The following is a 22,639-nucleotide window of genomic DNA, read 5'->3' on the forward strand; positions in this document are numbered from 1 at the left end:
TAATACCATTTTACCCTCACCCCTTTGTTACTTAGAGAGAGAGAGAGAGAGAGAGAGAGAGAGAGAGAGAAACCATAAAGACTTCGCCGGAGTCTGGTCACCGGCTACCGCCCACCTAAATTTGCTGAAAATCTCACCGGAAATGTTTTTTGCCCCCAATAGATATCTATTGCCCTCTAATAGAGGGACAATAGAGGTATATTGCCCCCCAATAGACGTCTATTGCCCTAATAGTTTATTGCCCCTAATAGATGTCTATTGCCCCCAATAGACGACTATCAGCCATGTATTGCCCCCCAATAGGACTTTCAGTAGCCAAAATAGAAACTAATCTCCCTAAATTTAGACAAATACAACTTTGATAACGGAAAAAAAAAAAAAGGAGATTACATCAATTCAAAACATCTATTGCGCCCCAATAGCCGTCTATTGCCCTCCAATAGAGGGGCAATAAATCTCTATTGCCCCCTAATAGACATTCAAAACTTTTTTTTTCCTTTCCTTTTGTCCCGTTACTTAAAAAAAATGATCTTATCTGATTTGGGCACCCAAAAAATGATCTGGGCACCCAATCTTCTTCTTCCCCGATTGACCGGAACCCTCTCTTCTTGTTGCACCAAATCCCCTAGTCTATCGAAAACCATACTCTTCGTTTCGGTCTCACCTTCTAAAGCACCGGACGTTCGTCCACAACTCCTCCTTTGGCGCTGAAAGGATCAAATTGGAGATGAGGCCTGAATCGAATTCGATCTGGCCGGTCACTGAAACAAATCCAAACTCACAGGAGCCCGAGGCTGAAATGACGGCGGCTGGTGGTTCTGCAAAACAGAGCTGAGGCCCTCGTCGGATCGGGTCTTCGGGTCGAGCGGTGGAGATCGATCTCATCGAAGTCGGTGATGACCTCCTCAACGATGTCGCGAGTCGGACAGATCCCTGCCGCTGTTCTGCAAATTGTCAGGTCCAAATCAGATGGCATCGAACAGTGTAGAGCCATGGGTCTTCTGCGTCGCCTCTGCGGTTGAATTTGTCGCCGTCCGGGAAGAATAGATCTCCATGTCACCGTGAAACTTTCTCCGGTGAAGGTGGCCGGTGATCTGTACGTGATTATGGAGAGAGAGAGAGAGAGAGAGAGAGAGAGAGAGAGAGAGAGAGAGAGAGAGAGAGAGAGAGAGAGAGAGAGAGAGAGATGAATGACATAAAATGAAGTTATTTAATTAGACTAAGGGTATATTTGTCATTGTACTCTGAATTAGGTTAGTGAGAATAAAAATCTGTTGCTAGGGTAAGTGGAAAAAGTTTGGCTCATTTTTTGTGCTTTTGGGCAAGGACCCTTAAAAAAAATTGAAAAAAAAAAAACATTTTTTTTTCAAATTATATATTTAAATTAAAATAAAATTCTTTTTTATTAGAAATTTTAAAAAATTGAAAAAAATCTAATAAATTTAGAATTTTTTTCAAGTAAAAAATGTATTTTTAAGCGTTTTGACAAATATACCCTCAATTTTAACGGCTTTTAACGGTAAAATTAACTGCAATGAGTTAAGTGAAAGATTAATGTAAAAGTGACTAAGTGAGTGAGTTAAGTGATATTATTGAAAATACAGTGAGTTAAGTGTCGAATGAGTCATAACTCAGTGACTATTTGTGATTTTTTGTCTATTTTCCCTTTCTTAAGGAAATGATTTTATTTCCTTTTGCATCCCAAACACAGGAAAGGAAACCCTTTCCTGATACTTATTTTTCGCAAACTAAATAGGGACCTGTCTGATCTCCTTTTTGGATCTGTGGGGGTTGTCAGCCTAGTGCTGGGGTGGTTTTTTGTGGCGTGTCAGGGCGGGGTTGCGGCGAAGGGTTTCAACGTGATGCTGTTTTGATGCGTGACGATGGCCTGGTGGCATTGGCGTTGCTGGTGGTCGGTGGATCTGTTGGTTGTGCTTGGCCATGGCTGGGAGTGGTGGTCTTTGGGCTGAGCCTGATTCTTGGGCCTTTCTGTGATGTTTATGTTTTTGTGTTCTGTTGTTATTTTTTGGTAGTTAGTTTTCGGTGGGTGTTTTGGTAGGAATAAGTCTCTCCTCTTGTGAGCGAGGGTTAGGGTTTTGGGTCTGGTCTGCTGGCGGTGCTTTCTGGCTATCAACGTGACGATGAATCACCCTTACACGTGGTCTGGCTGTTTTGGACACGGTGTCCGAACGGGTGAAAACAGTTCATCGTTTATGTTTCTGGTGAGGTTGTACCGCCATAGTTAGGTTTGGTTAAGGGTTAAGTCTGGTTAGGGGTTGGGTCTTTTTGACTCATGTAAGTCACTGGTGGTGATGGTCCCGTAACATTGGTTTCGATGATATTGTAACCTGTATGGTTATTTGGTTATTAATAGAAGGTGGTATTTTTCTCAAAAAAAAAAAAAAAAGTAGACTAGTAGTAGAGATAGAGACATCCATGGCTAAGATGCACACGTTTCATATAATTTAATATTAGTGAATCAAAAAAGAAAATGGATAATGTAGAAGATAATAGATATTTAAATGGGACGTATGTGGGTTTTTATTACGTACTTTTTTTTTTTTACATAAGTTAATATTAATTAATCGAAAAAGATAATGGATAATGTATAAAGGACAAATGTGGGTTTTTTAGTCAAAGGCTTGGCCGGCTGGGCTCTCCAAAAACGAACAGGTTCGTCTTCGTCGGTCGCGCTTCTTGAACACTATTGGTTCTTTTGCAGATTTGCAGAGGAGAGGTTCACATTTACAAGGCGGGCAAACGCAAACAAAAATCTGTTATAAAACCGGCAACCGTTACTTTCACCACCAAAATATTTCTTACGTCACCCTAAATAATATTCCTTTTATCCCTTTCGTAATCCTTTCTGGTTCCTTTTCCACTTCTGGTATATTTTTGCCTTTCCAATGCACCATCTTCCTAAAACCAATGCCATTTTCAGATAAATGGCGAACCCTTCATGGCCTTCCCTTCCCGCCCTCGCTGCCCTAACCACCTCTCTGCTCGTTCTGGCGGTGGGCCTTTCCTTTTCCCATCCCCCCAAGGCCCGGATTCCGACCACCCTCGACGGCCCCTTCCGGCCTGTCACCGTCCCCTTCGACCTCAGCCTGCGCGGCAACGCCGTCGACTTGCCGGACAACGATCCTAGAGTTGTCCGCCGCGTTAAGGGCTTCGAGCCCGAGCAGATTTCCGTCACTCTCTCCGCCACTTACGATTCCGTTTGGATCTCCTGGATTACAGGTAATCAGTTTTTCTGTTTCGAGTTCACAGCAGGTTTGTGTGAAATTTGGGAATTTTGAATTTTTTTTTGGTTGGTGTTTGCAGGGAAATCGCAAATTGGATACAACATAAAGCCGTTGGATCCCAAAAGTGTGAAGAGTGTTGTTCGTTATGGAAAGTTTAGGAATCCACCAACGCATGAAGCAACTGGATATTCTCTTGTTTACAGTCAGCTTTACCCTTATGTGGGTCTTCAGAACTACACTTCTGGAATCATCCACCATGTTCGTCTTACAGGTCTCACCATCTTCTTCTTTCTATTCTGCTCTTTAACTTTAACTTGATTTTTTTTTAAAGTTGGTGAATACTGACTGGTCGGTGTGTATGTAGGGTTGAAACCCAATACAAAGTACTTTTATAGATGTGGAGATCCTTCTATACCTGCCATGAGTGACATTCACCATTTCAAGACCATGCCAGTTCCTGGTCCGAAGAGCTACCCGAAGAGAATAGCAATTGTGGGAGATCTTGGCCTTACTTACAATACAACCACCACAGTTGGTCACTTGACTAGTAATGATCCTGATCTTATGCTCTTGATTGGTGATGTTACTTATGCGAACTTATACCTCACAAATGGAACTGGCTCTGACTGCTATTCGTGCACGTTTGCGGACACTCCGATACATGAGACCTATCAGCCTCGATGGGATTACTGGGGAAGGTTAGAATATGAATTCATTTCCCTGTAATGAATGCAATAGCTTATGCAAAGTATGACTCATGAAGTTTGTTCTCTTTTGTTGTCATTGCCTGCTGTTTGTATAGGTTTATGCAGAATTTGGTTTCTAGAGTTCCGATAATGGTGGTAGAAGGGAACCATGAAGAAGAAGAACAGGTTGAGAACAAGACATTTGTGGCTTATAGTTCTCGGTTTGCATTCCCATCTGCAGAAAGTGGATCTTCGTCCCCAATGTACTACTCGTTTAATGCAGGGGGGATTCATTTCATTATGCTTGGAGCCTATACTCTCTTTGACAAATCATGTAATGAAAGTCTGCTTAACTTGTCTAGATATCCTCATTTGTGATCTAATTGTTTGAAGAATTGTGAAGTGCTTGTTTAATGCATCTACAAATCAGGGATTACCTGTTTCTTCACTTGTGCATTTTCTCTCTTTTTTTTTTCTTTCCAATTTTTGTTTATAAGCATATTGTTTGTTGTTCCGAGTCTCTCCTTCCCAACAAGTGATGACTTAATATATGTTTCCTGCTTCCTTATAGCGGAGCAATACAGGTGGCTGGAGCAAGATTTGGCCAAGGTGGACAGATCCACGACTCCATGGCTAGTAGCTACTTGGCATCCACCGTGGTACAGTACCTATGTAGCCCATTACAGAGAGGCAGAATGTATGAGACTGGAAATGGAAGAGTTACTTTACTCTTATGGCGTTGATATAGTGTTCAGTGGACATGTAAGTAATGATAACCACCAGTGATTTTGACAATCTTTGTTAGGTTTTACCCTTGGTAGAAAATATGCCTTCGGTTGTGGTTTTCTTATGCACCAGGTATTGATTGATAGAAACAGCTACATTCTATATCATGAATTTTGAGAATCATGGTATAATGTAAAAACTATCAGAAGCAAATTACTGCTGATGGCTTTAATGACAAACTGGATTTCTGTCCTTTCTTTTCGGTATCTTGGTACCCGTAGCATCATCTGGAAACTAGTTTAATGATTTTAATCACTGCACCATTTGCTTCCTATGTCCTTCATGCTATTAGTTAATATTGTCATTAATAGTGAATGATGAACTGATGTTCCTCAGAGTAACTAAATATCTATTTTCTTTAAAAGTGTGCTGAATGTTGTTCTGCTTTGCTTCAATAATAATAAGGTTCATGCCTACGAGAGATCAAATCGAGTTTATAATTACACATTAGATCCATGTGGTCCTGTGCATATCACTATTGGTGATGGAGGTAATCGAGAGAAGATGGCAATCCAACATGCTGATGAACCTGGTCTGTGCCCAACGCCAAGTGCTGATGAATACCTCGGCATGTGTGCAAGAAATTTTACATCCGGTCCAGCAGCTGGTAAATTTTGTTGGGATCGGCAACCAGATTACAGTGCTTTCAGAGAAAGCAGCTTTGGCCATGGGATCCTTGAGGTACACCATTTTGTTATGTTTCTGTTTGGATAGTCCAAGTTCAAGAATACTCACCTCACTAGGAATGCATAAATTTAACTTTTATGTTGTTGGTTGATGAAAGTACAGAGACTACATTAAGTAATGTAATATACTATCACTTCGCACTAGCCATTCTAGCTATCCTATCACTGACTTGAACAGCTATTAGAGTAGCTCAGTTTCACCACCAAAAGTATGATGCAAATTTAACTAGTGATTTCAATGAAATGTGCGTAACTTGCAGGTGAAGAATGAGACTTGGGCTTTATGGACATGGTACCGAAATCAGGACTCTGAAGATAATGTGGGAGATCAAATTTACATAGTGAGGGAACCAGATAGATGCCCTGTCCGGCAGGTGTTTGAAAGTTGGCCTACTGATCTATGATTTGTACTGCTGGGAAATTTACTCTGGTTTTTGAAGTTACATAAGCATCGAGTTTACTTCTCATAGATTCCCTGATGGAAGGGGCAGCTCAGGCAGGACTAATGAACAAATTCTCAGTCGGCATCACTGAGATCTTGTTTTTATACACATAAAATAGAAGAGGGAATTACTTTTTATACCTCAAGATTGTCTACTACTGTCCATCTTTGTATTCTGTAACATTGATATACAACTGAAATAGTCTGTATACTAAAAAATCTCATCTATACATCTCAAATATAGATATGATTAAATCTCATATATACATCTCAAATATAGATATGATTAGACAAAGTTCATGACTTGATAGGCATGGTTATGGTAGAAATTTATGAAGGTGATGATTTAATCCTCTCTGTAGTGTAGAAATTTACATAGCTATGTAATGTATTGTAAACCGAAACCAGAATGGATAAACAGAGCCGTCCCTTGACCAAGGCAACCAAGGCAATGGCCTTGGGCCTCAGTTTGGGGAAGATGCCTCCATCTCAAAATAAAACAATAAAAATAAAATTATATATATATATATATATATATATATATATATATATATCAGGCCCTTTTAGTGAGGGATCCTTTTTTTTGGGTATTTTTTAGAGATAGGGCATTAGACCAACTTTTCGATCATATTTTCACATCTCAGTCGTTCCGTTTTTAGGTCATAATGTATAGATCACTCATGAAAATTTTTAGCCAATTTGATGATCGTTAAGGCATCCAAAACTGCAATTTACCATTATAAACACGAACGGTTCTGGTTTGACAGATTCGGTCCATTTGTGTAAATTGCAGTTTTGGATGTCTTAACGATCACCAATTTGGCTAAAAATTTGCAGAAGTGATCTATACATTAAGACCTAAAAACTGAACGGTTAAGATGTGAAAATATGATCGAAAAGTTGGTTTAATGCCTATCCCTATAAAAGACCAAAAAAGGTCCCTTAGTGGAAGCCCTATATATATATATCGATCATATTTTTGCATCTCAACCGTTCAGTTTTTAGTTCTTAATGTGTGACGCAGTCGGATTGATAACTAGGTTTACCAGCAATAAACCTAAGCAAAGGATTCTGGAGTCCACCAGAGATAAAAGAGAATAATCTCAATTTTATTGATAAAAGATGATAAGATACGTTCTGCAGCCTTAAGGCGGCTTATTTATAAGAAAATAAACCCTAGGGCGACCAACAATGGAACCCTAAAGCCCATGGGTAAAAACGAAAACAATTCGAAAATAACTAGAAAAACCAAAACGCCGAAAAATAGAAAAATGCAGTTTTGAGGCCCTAAACGACCCCGAAAGCCCGAAAAAGGTCACAGGTCGTGGCATAGCGAAGAGTTTGATTTCTGGCGCGATTTCCTTTCCGGAAAGGTAAGGTGCGTCCCAATCGGACTCCGGAAGCCCATTTCACGTCTACTAGTCACTTTTCGTTTTCCACCTTTAGCACGATCCATTTGTTCTTGAAATTGGACCGCCATCTGTTCTGCATCAATGTGTAGATTACTTCTGCAAATTTTCAACCAAATTGATTATCATTAAGACGTTCAAAATGACGATTTAAGATTATAAGTATGAACGATTTAAGTTTGACAGATTTCGTTCGTCCATTGATTTAATCTAATTTGATACCTTAACGATCATCGATTCAGCTGAAAATTTGCAGAAATGACCTACATATTAGGGCCTAAAAACTGAACAGTTGAGATGTCGAAATGTGATCAAATAGTCTAATGCCCTATCCCTAGAAAAGACAAAAAAAAAGAGGATCCCTTAATAGAAGGGCTATATTTATATATGTTTAAAAACAAAAAAGATAGTAAAAGAAAAAAGACGCAGAACTGCAGTTTGTATAAGACGACGTTGAGGCCAATAAAATCAAACCCGTGACTCCATGAGGCCTCAAAATTTCTTCTTTTTCTTTTGTATTTGTAAGTTAAACACCTAAGCTTTCCTCTTTCTCCATCACTTTGGGATTAAAAAAGAAGATAACCAAAAGTTTTGCTCTCACTTTCACTATTTTGGGCAAAAATGAAACATTGGCTGCTGAAACATGAATTTTTGATTCCCCTCTTTCAAAGACAAATAGTAACATTTCTTCCTTTTATGTCTATTTAAGCCATTGACAAATTCTCATAGATGCATAGAAGCAATGTTTCTCTTCCTCTTACTCAATTCTGAATTTCACCCTCTGTTCTAATTTCGTAATCATAATTCAGATAGTTGATATAATTTTAACAAACCGTCAAGGCCTGAAGTCCAAAATTTTTATCCACAGGCCGTCATGCCGATATAAACAAATTCTGAATTTCACCCTCTGTTCTAATGTTCTTTATCGGCATTGTTACTTTTTATTTTGTTTATATAATCTACTATGTTTTAGTTTGAACTTTGCTTTGTTGACATTTTTTTTTTCAATGGACAAAATTATTAGAAATGTCTCTCTAAATTTTGCCTTAGGCCTCACTTTGTCACGAGACGGCCTGTGGATAAACTATCTTTTGATCTTGATTCTTGAAGCAAGGCGCTTTAACTTGGGACCTTTGCTCAACATCGTCAATAGAAGTATCACTAGACCGTTAGAATGTGTTGTTTTGGACCATAAGACATCAATTTTAAAGAAAAAATCTGAGGAATAATCGCATTCCCAGAATGTGATAACAGTTGGTAGACTCATTCCCGTTGTTTTCACTGTAGAATATAGAATATACTTCTTGGAAACAAGATTGTAGAGCATCTGTCTGGGGTTTGAAATTTGAATCTTATGAGTTCAAATGTTCAATAATCTTCATTGTAGTACTGTATGTACATGATCTGGCAAACTGTCACTTTCTTAGATGCCAAGAACCGTAATTGAAATATTCTTTTGTTTTGCCAAATGAGCAATAAGTCCCAAAATGAAGTAGACTAGCTTTGAAGTAATAGATGTACAGAAAAAAGAGCCCAGAAAGAAGGCATTCACTCAAAGTCTGAAGCTATTGATAACAGAAAGAGATGCATCAAATTAGAAACTTGGATTGAAAAAAATATACAAAAAAAAAAAAGAAAAAAAAAAGTTTCTAAACAACTCCAATGAACGAAACAATGCTGACACCGAGAGTCTGAGAGAGTGGGAGAAAAGCGTGTATACTAATCTGGTTCTCCTTGCTTTGGTGGGAATATAAATTTCAGAAAATGTCCAGAATTTCCAAGATGAAATTGTTGCAGAGGGGGCAGTTCCCTCTCTGCACCCACAACTCTCTGGAGCACATCCGGCAAAAGGTATGCCCGCAGGGGATAAACGCCGCGCCTTTATGCCTCACCATGCACACGCAGCAACTGTGCTCCACTCCCCCAGCTTCTTCTGGTTCTTCCACCTCCTTCACCTCCTCCACCTCTTCCACTTCCTCCTCCTCCTCCTCCTCCTCTTCTTCCTCTTCGTCCATGGTGTACCTCCCTCCCTCCAGCCCCATCTGCCTGTCCGTCTCCTCCAACAAGTCCATCAGCGACATCCTCACCGGCTCCGCCTCCGCCTCCGGCGACGTTACCGTTTCACCGGAAGCCTTCTCCGACGAAGATGAGCCGTCTCCCTCTCCTTCTCTCTCTGCCTTCTCCTCCGCCGCTGCCGCCTCAGCCGCCGCTGCTGCGGCGGAGGCCTCGGCAGCCTCCTGTGCCGCCACCGCCTCCCTCGCCGACAGCGACCTCTCCTCGCTGATCGCCGTCTCCAGCTTGGGCCGCGGCGACTCGATGTCCGACGCGAACCGCACGGAGCTTCGCCGATTGAAACTCGGCGCGGAGCCTGCCTGCGGAGGTCGGTTGCTGGTGTCGGCGTTTGATCCGGGCTCAGCCATCGGCTGCGGCTCCGGCGTGATGTAACGGATGGAGTTGCGGGATCGGCTGTGGCTGTAGCCTGGCTGGCGGTGGTGGTGGTTGTTCCGGACGGGGACGTCGGAGGTGGGGACTTGGGCGTTGGAGGCCCAGGCGGCGCTGGCTTTCTTGAGGCGGAGGCGGTCTTTGAACGTCTTCCACGGCTTCTTGTCTTTCTTTCCGATCAAGGCCTTATACGATTTGGGCTCCTCGTTGCGGATAATGTCAAGGAGGGTCAGACCCGAAATAGACGCCGGTATCACCGGAGCCGGCGGGGGTTCTTTGGGCGCTGCTGCTGCTGCTGGGGATAAGACGTCTTCGAGGCTCAGTCCGGCTAATGCTCTGCCGTCCGCACTTGCTGACATCTGCTCGAGAAGCGTTAGCCTCCGGTGACCTTCCATTTTTAACAAAACAAACGCTTTCTTAGTCGCAAATAATTAACAGAACGAAAGAAGACAAAGAAATTCTAGTGGCGAAGGGATTGCGATTCCGAGATCGCCTTCTCTTCTCTTCTGTTTTTTCTCTTTTGCTTTTCTTGGATTCCGAGAGACTCAGATTTATGGGAAATCCAAGTGGACAGTCAAGTAATATGGGATCTACAAAGAACGAGAGTGTGCAAACAAAAAAAGAATTCTAACATTTACTATTAAATGTCCGTTACGTACAATCATTTGTGGACATAACTAATGAGAGAAAATAATACTACCTATGATATCTCGATGAATTTACGTCCATAATTTATTACACATTTGAATTTACAACTCATATTATACATTCTCTGGAAATTATATTAATGCACAAAATTGAAGACACAAAAAGTTGTTCCCGATACTCGATTTACGAAACTAGATGTTTTTTATAATAAAGATGAACGACGTCTGAATTTATGATTTATTTTGCTTGTTTTGATTGAATTTTTTTTCTTGTTTATTACTTTATTTGCCACTAATTTTTTATTATTCATTAATAATTTTTTATTTATGAAAGTACAAGATGAAAATACGTTTAATCACAACACGAGAAACAACCGAAGAATTCACGATTTCGGTATGTTATTGCAAAATCAGTCGTTTTTTGAAGTTGAAATGGAGGAGATGGAATGCAATAAATGGGATTACCTCACGTCCCGTGACTGTTGCTTCCTGGGGTAATGTCTCCGCCAGCTTTCAATAATTTAAGGGGTCTCTTTCTTCTCTTCTGTGTCAAAAAGAAAAAGCTCAATGCCTCCAAACACGAGAGAGGGACATAGAAACATGCTTATGATCATGACGAGGGAACCAGTATCAATAAATAACACGATCGATTAAAGTAAAAAGATGCAGAGAGGTTAAAAAGCAAGAAGCACTCACCAGAGGTAAAAAAAAAAGCTTGGGTAGATGAACTGGGAAAGAGAATGGTAAAAATGGAAATGGCAAAAGGTTAGCTAGCTCATTTTGTTTCTTTTTTTTTAAGGGTTGTCGGATTGGTGGTGATGGTTGATCGGACCTCTCTCTTTCTCTGTCTTGGTTTTGGTTTTTGTGTTCTTCCGATTTTGGCTCTCAAAATCAAGGATGGGGAAAGCAAAGGATGTTGGTTTTGGGTAGAAGAGCGAGTCTCGTGGGAGCAACTGGCGAGGGTATATTTGACTTTCTAATATTTTATTTCAAAAATTATAAGAGAAAATTTGATTTTGTTTTGTTTTGCACTCAAAAATGTATATCAATTCTTGAAAAATAGTATATGTGGTGGAAGACATTTCTCGAAATGCCCCGGATGTTAGGTTAGAAATATAATATACAGAGGATATGTTAATTGCATGCGCTTGAAAAACCAATAACCACAATTTTTATTATCACTTGCTTCTATTTTTATTTTCCGATATTCCAATTTCCAAGTATCCATCTGAGGCATATAAGGAAGAGAATAACAGAGAAGACAAAAGGGAAAGACTGGCATTGGGCATGTATATTAGCATCTGTTAGAAGACAGAGTGGAACATCATTTGTTAAGAAGAGACATAGAATTGGTATGTCGTAAGTTATGTGGATTCATTTATTCTTTAGGCAATATGCTTGGATTTTTTTTGTTTTGTTTTTGGAATTACTACTAATGTGGGTCAGGTTGAGCGGTTGAAGCTGCCTAGTGTTGTGGTTGTTAGAAACGACTTGACAAGTTACAAAAGAAAGCAAATGTGGGGGTTTTGGTTCCATCCGCCCATCCACTCTCATCTCCTAAGCTTTAGTTTATCTTGTTATATGCACATGTATATGTATAGTCATTGAGATATCAGCACTATTTGATCGAGAGTTGCACAAAATTTCAAACATGAATCTAGCATAGTAGCAGCAGCTGTTAAGTTTTTGCATTACTTTCAGCAACCTTCTATGTATAGTTATGAAATAACTCGATCGGAGACCGTTGAAAATGATGTTTTGTTAGACGTGGTGAGAGGATATTATCGGAGGTGGCGAGAGAATATTGTCGGAGGCGGCGACAACTGTTGTTACCAAAGATGTATGTGAAGGTGGAGGGAAAAAGAACGAGAGGTATTCAAAGAAAAGAATAAGGAGAAAAATTGGAAGCTTGATGATAAATACCTGTTTTCAGAAAGCATACACGCCAAATGGAAGGTATCCTTCAATGTACCACGTGCATGTGTCTTTTCATATAGTTGTACATTGCCAATTGTTACCATCTACCACCTCGTGATGATTGAGACCACATTAATCACTCCCATTCTAAATAGTGTGCATGCCATATTCAAGAAAATAAGAGAGAAACACATAAATTTAGAAGGTAGGCCGGTAGGCAACCTATATTTATTTCCTTGTCCTACCAATATAATCTGTAAAAACTTTAAAATGCCTATAATATTTTAATTTAACATTTCCCCTAACATATTTTTTTTAAATCATTTTATTTTCTCACCTTTTAACAAGTTAAACTTATAAGTTAGACCTTTCTAGGGTTTTGACCAGAGCGTCACAGTGGAATTATTGTGAGGATTCTCATGTTGCCATCTGATCCTACAACGCGATTCCTCGTCGTGGGTCGTAAAACACAATATCAGGGCATAGTTGAATAATTGGTGGTGAAGACGTTAATAGCAATCAACTTCTTTGATCATGATCTTCTCGACTTCTTCGTTTTTTTCCTTGGCTGGTATGGAGCACATCCTTGTTGGTGGTCGTATTTGACTTTAGTTTGGTGTCGATGCCGAAGGGTTGTGCTAGAGCCTGTTGGTGGTCAATTTTTCTTTAAATGGCAGTAGCGGCTAGCCTTGTCTAATCATGAAGAGGTGCCTTGGTGGGGAATTTTGGTGCAACTCTCATCTATGGCTTACTAGAGGAGTTGACCGTCGAACATAGTGGCAGCGATAAGCACAACATCGACGGCGATGTGGGCGGCGGTGGTGTTACATGGGTAGTGACCTAGACTTGGATTTGGTCTTAGGGGTCTGAGTTAGGGCTAAATGGGCCTATTTCATGAGCTTATAAGGAGGATGTCTTGTCATCCTCACTTGTTACTTAATGATTTGGGATGATCTGGCCCAAGAGGTTAGACCTTCTTGGATTTTTGGGTCGATATCTGGCCTTCAAGTGCCAATCTATTCGGATAATAACTTTCATGGGAGTTAGTAACCATCTTGAATGTGATTGATGTATTTCAAGCGACTTATGAATAAGGAAGTACTTTTATGTATTTGCTAGGAAGTGACATTTTGTTGGTGCCAAAATTGCGTGCTAACCCAATATGAGGCTAATTAATGATTATTCCCTAGAAGGTTCTTTGTTTATAAGTTGGCTAATATTATCAAGATTAAAATAGACTTGTAATGAGTTGCTTTTACTTAGAAAGTTAGAATAGGGTCCATGATTTTTTGCTGGCTATCTTGTTGTAAGTACATATACACTCTAGCCATCGACTATTGATTCTCATGATATCAATTTCTATTTCAAAAAAAGTTATACTTAAAAATATTATGCACTTAAATGAAAACTCATTATTAGGGGTGGATTCCGTTTCCCAAATCTGCAACCGAACGCCGCCGGCGGTTACCAACAGATCGGTATACTGAATTTCGGCTCAAATTCGGAGAATAGCCGGATCTTGAAATTAGGTTCCGCAACCAAGATAACACGATCACACTTTCCCCTATCTGCAATCCCTAATTGAAATTAGAAACACAAAGCTCTTCCTCCAGGACACCTCAATCTCCATTGTCATCATTCTGGGTCTGATTGGGAGGGGATATTGCAAATCGGGTTAGAGGGAATTGAGTTGGATTGAAAATTATTGATTGAACTGAAGAAGAAGTTGAATCGTGAAATTGGGGTTTTTTGGAGTTGAATTGAATTGAGGGCTTGTGGTGGATGATTTATATACCAAAAAGAAGAAGATGATGCTGGAACTGGAGTATGAATGAAGAAGATGATGATGGAACTAAAAAAGAAGAAGACGATGATGAAACTGGAAATAAGAAATGGAGGAGGAAAGAAAGTGAAAGAAAACAAGATGAATGAGGGCTGATCCAGTTGAACTTATTTTGTTTTAATTCTCTGGTGTATGATGGAATAAATATAAACTTTGTACATAATATAATGAGAGTTGCTCGTGCTCTGGTGGCTGAGAGGCAGAGATCGTATGAAAGAGGTAATGGGTTTGACTCCTATCTCTATGAAAGAGGATTTGCATACCGTAGCAGAGTTGAAGTTGACTTTCGGTACGGCTCAGCCGAGCCGAAAAGTCGGTAAGCTGAATATTCAGTCCAAATCGGCTTGGCTCGGTCCGAAATCAGCCCGATTCGGCCCAAATGGCTAGCCTTACTCATTATGCACCATGTAGTTTATTTATCTAGTATTAAATTAATCTAATAGTCCTTGAAAAATATGTCTTTTTATTTTGGCTCTGTTAGGGTTTGACATCTCAAGCACAAACAACGACATTATCATTCGACGACAACTCTTGTTCCTCCCTTGAATTTTTGGTGAGCCTGTGATCATGTTATTTAATTCTCCTCTCTTTTGGCGATCTTTCTAGTTTGGTGATGCAATATTTGGCCTCTCAAGACTTAGACAAGGTGCAAAGAGTCATTACCGGATAATATTACCTGATCTTACTCGTTAGAGAACAGTAAAATAAAAAATCACTCTCGAAGAATGGATATCATTAAACTCAAAACCAATTATTTCATGTGATGCTTCTACTAAAAGTCGATAACCCACTATTTGGAATCCCAATGGTGTTGTTCTTTTGGACCAGAGCTTACAATAAATGAATAAAGTAGGCGGGGTGACAAAGGTAGTAGTTGAGAATAATACAAAGTTCAACAAACCTGTTAAAAACCCATAACAACATAGTCTAAATGAAGCTACCATCAGGCGAGAGCAAGATCCATTCAGCACCATCGGTGGCATAACTGATCCAAAGACGAGCAACCATAAGATAGGACCCTTACGAAACACACCCATTGGCAAAAGAGCCTTATGTTGGGCCCAAAAGGGTTTAAAGATATATGACTAGAAATTTTAGCATAGAGTGTCATACTCAGAAAAACTCACCCCATTTAGCATCACTAATCCTAACATCCCCATTCAAATCCACATAAAATGCTAATGGTGCGAAGAGAACTGGTATGCAAGGAGGGAAGACGTTTTTGGCACCTGTGGGCCACTGTTGATGACTTAACTATTAACATTGAAACAAAAAAAACACTGGTTGAATTCTCCAACAGCATAGTGTGTATGCTCCATGAAGAGCTTATCATATGTGAAGGGCTAAATGCAAACTAATCCTTGATTGATGCAAATAAGGAAAAATTCTAGACCGTTCAAATTAATGCTGACACTTAGACTCTACCTAGATACACACCACCTAGCGATCAACCCCTAAAACATTCATTGAGGTTATCTCTATACCAAGTTATTCTTTAGCAACCCGACAGGAAGCGGCTAAATTGAATTGTTAAGGATTGCATTGCAGCCGCCATTAGTCATAAAACTAGTTGGACATATCAAAAAAACACCATGGCATTATCAAAGTGCCATGATTTACCGGGTAAAACCCTATTAAAGCACATGCACTCACACTCGCAAAACGAGCAATTAAGAAACCTACTATCTTCCTTTACTCAAATTATCACACCTCTATGTTCTATCCAGATGCGACCCATTGTTTCCATAAACGATGACACTTTGCATTGGCAGTGAAAGAGAAAATTGACGACAAACTAAATAAAAGTCGTTAAGGAAAACCATGTACATTGTTCGGTAGAGAGTACTCATGACACCCAACTTGCACCAACAAAAATAGATGATTAGATAATATTAAGTACATTTTTTTGTTATGGAAAAAAAAAAGTTGCCTATAAATATCAACAACTAATATTTACTGGATCTGCTAGTTTACTTGTACCACTGGTACATAGACATGTTGGAAGCTAATTAAATATATTTTCCATATAAGCATAAACAAAAGGCAAAATAGCCAAATTACCCCCCGATTTCTTCTATGGCTGCCGATTTACCCCATAACATTTCAATTCTGATTATTTACACCCTCATTTTTCTAATTGTTGCCGATTTACACCCTATCTTTGACTTTTAAACTTTCCATCCAATTTCTCCATTAACTTGACCTCACATGTTGGATATTTTTGTCTTTCTAATTGTCACCCAAAAGGAAAAAAAAAAATTAAGACATACGTAAGAAACAGAAGGAGATTTTTTTTTTAAAATTCCTTTTCTTTTCTCCAATTTCTTAATAATCTACTAATGGAACAATCTGTTTCCTCCCACCATATCACTAGTACTGTTTGTTTCCTCCTCATCATTTTGCAAATGAAGAATTCTTTAATATAAAAATGGAGGATGGTGGGGTGAATCCATGAGTCATGCTTTGGGTTATGCATTTAATTACATAATCCATTCGCATATGTAGATTGTACAAGTAAAGAATGATGAGCTTCTTATTGATCAACTGCTGTCCTAGAAGCAATCACATAACTAGTTTTCTGCATATGGCCTTGGAACCTCTCCCAATTGCCCCACCCCCTTCATCCAAGTGGCCGGTAGTTTGCCCGCCTCCCTTGTTCGTTTAACCAATATTTGCGATCTGGTATATGTTTTCCTCTTTCTTTTTGTTTTTCATTTGTTGGAAAGGGTGTTTTGGGATGTAGTTTTGCTAAAAAATGGGAGAGGATAATGTGTGTATTTAAAAAAAAAAAAGGATGTGTGTATATAATTACTCTGAGAATAATTAAAAACAATTCTCTTTTTGAGTAGTAGTTGAAAAGACGAAAATACCTCTTATGTGTTAGTCAAGTTAACGGAAAATTGGATGGAAAGTTTAAGAGTTAACGGTAGGGTGTAAATCGGCAATTATCAGAAAAGTGAGGGTGTAAATCGGCAATAATCAGAAAAGTGAGGGTGTAAATAATCAGAATTGAAATGTCATGGGATAAATCGGCAGTCATAAAAAAAGTCAAGGGATAATTTGGCTATTTTACCTAAATAAAAATATATATTCTTTGTTTGCCAATAGCATCCAATAATTTGTTTTTGTTTTTAAGAAAAAGTTGGAACTTCTCAAAAAAAAAAAAAAAGGGTTGGAAATTCCGCGGCTTCTCGAGCCTTCTTTAGATTAGCTCATTAGATTGGTAGGTTCTGAACAACTGGTCCTTTATATACCCACCCACCTCTTCTCACTCGCGGACGCATTCAACCTTGCTCTGATAGACGAAGGATTACACCCATCTGCGCTCACATCGTCAATCAGGTAAGTTTTCCCCCCCAAATCCTCCACGCTTTCCTTTTCAAAATCCATCTTTTCCTTTGTGTGACAAAATCGTCTAATTGGTTTGTTCTTCTGATTTTGTGGATTTTGACAGGGGTTTATTGTATTTGTGATCTTGTTTCGCTGTTTCAGCTTCACTCACAATTCAATATGTCCCATATCCTTGGATTTGTTTCTTTCTTCCCTCTGTTTCTCCCAATTTTCAATTCAACTTTGAAATCTCGTTTGATTGCCGAGAAACCCTAGAAATTAATTTGATTTTGAACTCATGATTTTCTCGGCAATCGAACGATTAATTGGGGAAAATTTGAGGGGTTTAGTGTTATGTTTGTGATGTTTTGTGTTTGTTTGCCTTAACTGAAGCGAACGCGGTAACCAGAGAGACCGAGATCGCGAAAGGGCTCAGGCCAGGTCCGGCAACAAGACCAAGCAGCCCAAAACCGATGGATTAACCCCTGAACAACGCCGAGAAAGGTCTTAAATTTCTCTCTTTCTTTCTGTCTCTGTTTGTCAATTTCAAAATCTTCAATAGGTCTGAGTCTGAATTTGGGTTCTTTGATTGCTTTCAGGGACGCCAAGGCGCTGCAGGAAAAGGCGGCAAAGAAGGCGGTGCAGGCGCAGGCGGCCGGAGGGAACAAAGCGGGAGGAATCAATGCTGGCGGCAAGAAGTAGGGATGTGAAGATTAGGGTAGAAAGGTGGGAGTAATGTATATTGTAAGATGAGATATTAGATGATTTGTGTGTGTTTGAGTCTGGGATTTGGGTGTTGGGTTTGAGATGATCAAATCAGATCAAGTGTTTGTCTTGGTGAGAATTGGGATTGGCATTGATATGGTGTGTATTATTGTTTTAAAACCTATCAGCTTTCTACCCAATGAATTTCCATTTAAATTACACTCTGGCCTGTTCTTTTGGTTTGGATTTCGGTTCAATGAGCAATGGTTTAGGGATTGCATCTTTTGAAATGGAAACAGAAACAGATTAATATGCATAACTGCCTACTGCTGAAACCACATAAATCAGCTCAGCTTTTTGAGCATTGCCAACGAGCTTAGCTTTTGCATTCATCTCTTTCACCACTATAATCCAGTATCATTAGACTGGTTGCTCAGAGAAGAACCGGTTATCTTGGAAAGTGAATTTAGGGGTCATTTAGGATTGCTGTGGAAATGGGATAGGAGCATTGCTGCCTCCATGAGCTAGTATTGCCCATAGCTTTCACAAGATTTGAGCTTTGCTTTTCAACTTCATATATCTGCCATACCTAATATGAGCCAAGCGTACAATTCTCCAGAGTTTTAAAGCTGTTTATGAAGGTCCACTGTACCTTGGCCACTTGAAAATTGAAACAGTAGTATTATTCAGCCTCACTGCTAAAAGATATCATTAGAGTTCATTCTTTTGTTTTATATATAAGCAAATCTTTGAATCATAGCCCCCCGGGGTTCCACTGGGTTCTGCGCTGTCAAAGGGGAGTTGCTTAATTCTTCTTGGAAGAGCCTGACTTGCACTACTAGATGCTTCATCCTCATCATAGTGTTGAAGGCATCGCTTGGAATTAATGCCAACATTGCCCTGCTTCAATAATGTTTCCCAAAGCTCCTCTGCATCTTCCTCATATACCATACGGAACCCACACTTCTTCACTTGCACAATTTTCACATTCATTATTTGTCCAACCACGTCGCGGAATTGAAATGAGAATACAAGCTGATAGTAGATATCCTGCAACTCATTTTTAAAGAAGCATCCATCACGGGACACATACAACAACCAAATGTGATCTGACACAGGGTGAGCCCACTTCCCCCCAAAGCATACTTCACCCAAGTCCAGAGTGTCTTTCCCATTGGCCCTCAGTTTGCAATTAATGGTCCACAAAACCATAGGATTGAGTGGTATGAGGAGTCCAAAAATGCCACAGAAGGCGAATCCCATAAACTTGTCACAAAACCAACCTGGATGCAGCTCTAGAGTTATTGAAGACCCCATATTTTGGTGATTGTACCACTCTGGAATTTCATTTCCAGGAGCAACAAAGCTAAATCTTTTATGGTCAGAAAATGCTTTGCTCTTAAGGTATCGTGTTAGCAATGGAAGTGCTATACTCTTACAGCTTTCATCCTCCAGCATTTTAAAACAGTTGACAAAATATCCTCCTCTCGCCGAACTGCATTGTCCCATTTGACTGGCCAATGTACCTAATGAAATGCAGTGGACAGCGGATATGCATGGATGAGATGGAAGCTCTGGTAATGTCCGAAGTTTGTCGAATTGCCGCACCCACTCAACTCAAGATATTCAAGTCTAGAGAGTTGGCCGATGCTCTCCGGTAGTGTAATGAATTGATTTTTGCAGAGATCTAAATCTCTTAATGAAGACAAGCATCCAAAATCACTGGGCAATTCAGAAAGATTGCAGTCACTTAGATCCAGTTTGGTTAATGAATGCAAACCAGACAAACAAGGCAACAACAATCCTGCCGGAATGTGACTCATTTTTTTGCAATAACTGAAAGGGGTTGAACATCACATTCCATGATTTAGGTGACGCTGCTTTAAATCCAGCAAGAGAGAATTCTTTGAGGTTTTTCAAAAGTCCAATAGAGGAGGGCAGTTCTCTTATGCCACTTCCACTCACATCAAGCTTCTCCAAAATGACAACATGACCCAACTCATCTGGCAATTTGTCAAGCTTTGAGCAACTAGAAAGATTGAGATCTTTAAGAGATTTTAATCCACCTACATTGCTTGGAAGACGCACAAGATTCTTGCAATCTTTCAAGTTCAGCACAGTAAGTCTTTCAAGCACTCCAATTCCTGGGTCAACCTCATACAATCTTATACAACCTTCAAGAAACAGAAACACGAGATACGGCATACCTTTAAAGTTTGGGGTGTTGACAAGATTCAGAGAGTGACTCAGATTAATGGTTTTCAAATTGTGCAAAGGTTGCATGTCAAGTAAAATGCATAGAAAACATTAGCTTCCATGATATATTCAACAATTATTATGAGTAATAAAAGAATGAGATAGTAATTATAGTATACCTCTGTTCCTATCCAAAAATGTTTAATACAACTATCAGACAAGCTTAGTTCGAGTAGCTTCTGAGGGTTGAAATGTGATGGCAGAGATTTTAACGGATACCTCATCCAATCAAGAATCCGTAAACTATTGGGAAGATAATCAAGTCCATTAGGCAGGTTTCCATTCTTGATCTTCAGGTATCACAATTTGTTCATCATTAAAAATGATTTTGGAGTCACGTCCACCTCTACTCCAAACTTGACAAATATGCCTTCTATTGCTTCAGTTCCCTATCAACCAAACTTTATCATACCACAAAAAAAGGATTTAGTAGACTGACTTGTCGTATAATGTACTAGCAAATAACAGTTAAAATTATTCATGTACTAAATTTCTTAAAGTATTTTTGGTCAAGACATGTTTGACGTCTTCAAGAAGCCAAAACCTATCGCACCTGCCCGGCTCATTAGGAGATTCCAAGCGGACAATTTCACGACCCATTTCTCTGAGCAAATCATGCATCCGTAGTCGTCCATCTGAAAGAGTTAGGAGGGATCTTTCAATGAGGACTTTTATTCCAATAATTGCAGAGAAATCGCAACTGGTTAATGCTTTTGTTACTCGATCATCGTCCTGTCCATTAAAGAAACATGCGATGTCTAGGAATATTTCTTCTCTTCGGGATCTAGATCCTCGTAACGTATTTTAAGTATGTCAAAAATTTCCAAGTTACAAACTCTTCCCAGTTTTCTCAGTGCACTGTTCCATTCTCTTAGATCCCTTCCATGCAAAAAAGAACCCAGTACTTCAAGAGCTAAAGGAAGACCTCGATCTGGCATAATTTATAACAGATATAGACAAACCAAGAAAATCTTCTTCAGGGTAAACTCTTTTGAATGCTTTCCGGCTAAAAAGCTCAAGAGAATCAGCATCATTTAATTCTTCGACCTTCAATCTTCTCTCCACTCCATGTCCAATCAACAAATGCTCGATCATTTCTAGTTGTGATAAGAACTCTAATCCCTGGACCAAACCACTCTGGGTCTCCTGCCAAATATTCTAGATGACTTGGATGGTGAACATCATCAAGAATGAGAAGAACTCTTTTGTCACCTAACAACCTCCTTATAATCATGGCTCCTTCATGAAGGTCCAATATGTTGGCTTTCTTTGTCCAAATCCCAGAGAGGAGTTGCTTTTGTAACTTAAGTAGACCACTTTTTTCAACAGAGTTTCTAACATCGGTAAGAAGGAAACTGAATTGAAATTCACGAGAGATTCTCTCATACACCGCTCTTACCTTAGTAGTCGTACCAATCCCGTCCATTCCCTATATACCAATGAAGCGGACGTCATCCACCCCTACATCTAAAAGGACATTGACTGGCTGCAATCTTTAGTAAATTCCAACTAGATTTTCTGCATAACAGAATGATGTAGGTTGCAATCTTCTCAATATAACTTCAACAATATCTCTAATGAGCTGTGATTCATACCTACAACACATAATAGATTAAACTCATCAGGTTATTGACATGAAGATTCAGTTTATGAAAATGTCTCTGCATTGCACTTCGATTTCTTTTATATTCTTGTAATGTCATTTAAAAAGCCTCAGACGCTGAATTTATTATCTGTCTATATTATTTGTGAATAATGAAGAGCTAGCGCAAATTAACTATTGTAAAGCAATGGAAAGTGCAAAAAAATTTATATGTATACCATTCCTTTGAATTCCACCCAGAGAAACTTGCCACTTCAGTTAATGTAGATCTCCACCTTTGCACTTTCTCTTTGTCATCCTTAAACCTTTCTTCATGATTTGCAAAGGCTCTTTTAAAACTCCCTGTTTGTTTTAGTACATCAGAAGGATCAACATCATAGAAAATTGGCAGCACAGTTCCTTTTACTTCCATGCATTCAAGAATTCTCACTAGTTCATCCAAGCACCATGTTGACGATGCATAATTTTCTGAGATAACAATGAGAGCAAATCTCGATTTTTCAATTGCAGCAAAAAGTGCTGGAGAAATAGCATCCCGTTTTTAAAGTTCAGGATCGTCCCTGAAAGTTATGATTCCTTGATGTTCCAATGCAGTGTATAAGTGGTCAGTAAAAGCCTTGCGAGTGTCATCTCCTCTAAAGC

The 22,639-nt window shown here is 39.4% G+C and overlaps 2 protein-coding genes, 1 long non-coding RNA gene and 1 pseudogene across 5 annotated transcripts; 2 read left to right on the forward strand and 2 right to left on the reverse strand.

The window, feature by feature from the left end:
• Nucleotides 1-2,663: 2,663 nt before the first annotated feature.
• On the forward strand, nucleotides 2,664-6,105 carry LOC112172059 (purple acid phosphatase 15). Its single transcript, XM_024309227.2, has 7 exons — nucleotides 2,664-3,240; nucleotides 3,325-3,516; nucleotides 3,610-3,943; nucleotides 4,048-4,265; nucleotides 4,503-4,693; nucleotides 5,123-5,398; nucleotides 5,664-6,105. Exons 1-7 carry the CDS (start codon nucleotides 2,946-2,948, stop codon nucleotides 5,805-5,807), a joined length of 1,650 nt encoding a protein of 549 aa, XP_024164995.1. The 5' UTR covers nucleotides 2,664-2,945; the 3' UTR covers nucleotides 5,808-6,105.
• A 2,633-nt stretch (nucleotides 6,106-8,738) lies between these two features.
• Nucleotides 8,739-11,102, reverse strand: LOC112174789 (nucleoporin NUP159). Of its 3 annotated transcripts, XM_040509755.1 has the most exons (3): nucleotides 11,040-11,102; nucleotides 10,809-10,887; nucleotides 8,739-10,084 (listed from the first exon to the last, which is right to left on the reverse strand). In XM_040509755.1, the coding sequence occupies exon 3, from the start codon at nucleotides 10,053-10,055 to the stop codon at nucleotides 9,012-9,014; it is 1,044 nt and encodes a 347-aa protein (XP_040365689.1). In that variant the 5' UTR covers nucleotides 10,056-10,084; nucleotides 10,809-10,887; nucleotides 11,040-11,102; the 3' UTR covers nucleotides 8,739-9,011. The 3 variants fall into 3 exon arrangements, with proteins under 3 accessions (XP_040365689.1, XP_040365690.1, XP_024168368.1); XM_040509756.1 differs by lacking the exon at nucleotides 11,040-11,102 and having other exon boundaries at nucleotides 10,809-10,940; XM_024312600.2 differs by lacking the exons at nucleotides 10,809-10,887; nucleotides 11,040-11,102 and having other exon boundaries at nucleotides 8,739-10,328.
• Nucleotides 11,103-17,626: 6,524 nt separating this feature from the next.
• LOC112172603 lies at nucleotides 17,627-18,362 on the forward strand. Its single transcript, XR_002925320.2, has 2 exons — nucleotides 17,627-17,937; nucleotides 18,033-18,362. It is a non-coding gene; the product is annotated as an uncharacterized LOC112172603 (long non-coding RNA).
• Nucleotides 18,363-21,129: 2,767 nt separating this feature from the next.
• Nucleotides 21,130-22,429, reverse strand: LOC112170306 (annotated as a pseudogene).
• Between the last annotated feature and the right edge of the window lie 210 nt (nucleotides 22,430-22,639).

The sequence above is a fragment of the Rosa chinensis genome, chromosome 6 (genome assembly GCF_002994745.2).
Source record: "Rosa chinensis cultivar Old Blush chromosome 6, RchiOBHm-V2, whole genome shotgun sequence".
NCBI lineage: Eukaryota > Viridiplantae > Streptophyta > Magnoliopsida > Rosales > Rosaceae > Rosa > Rosa chinensis.

Excerpts from the sequence above, each read along its gene's own strand:
- LOC112172059 (XM_024309227.2), top strand. The coding sequence starts at position 2,946 with ATGGCGAACCCTTCATGGCCTTCCCTTCCCGCCCTCGCTGCCCTAACC. Across the intron at positions 3,241-3,324 it reads TTGGATCTCCTGGATTACAG|GGAAATCGCAAATTGGATAC; the intron begins GTAATCAGTTTT and ends TGGTGTTTGCAG. Across the intron at positions 3,517-3,609 it reads CCACCATGTTCGTCTTACAG|GGTTGAAACCCAATACAAAG; the intron begins GTCTCACCATCT and ends GTGTGTATGTAG.
- LOC112174789 (XM_024312600.2), bottom strand. The coding sequence starts at position 10,091 with ATGGAAGGTCACCGGAGGCTAACGCTTCTCGAGCAGATGTCAGCAAGT.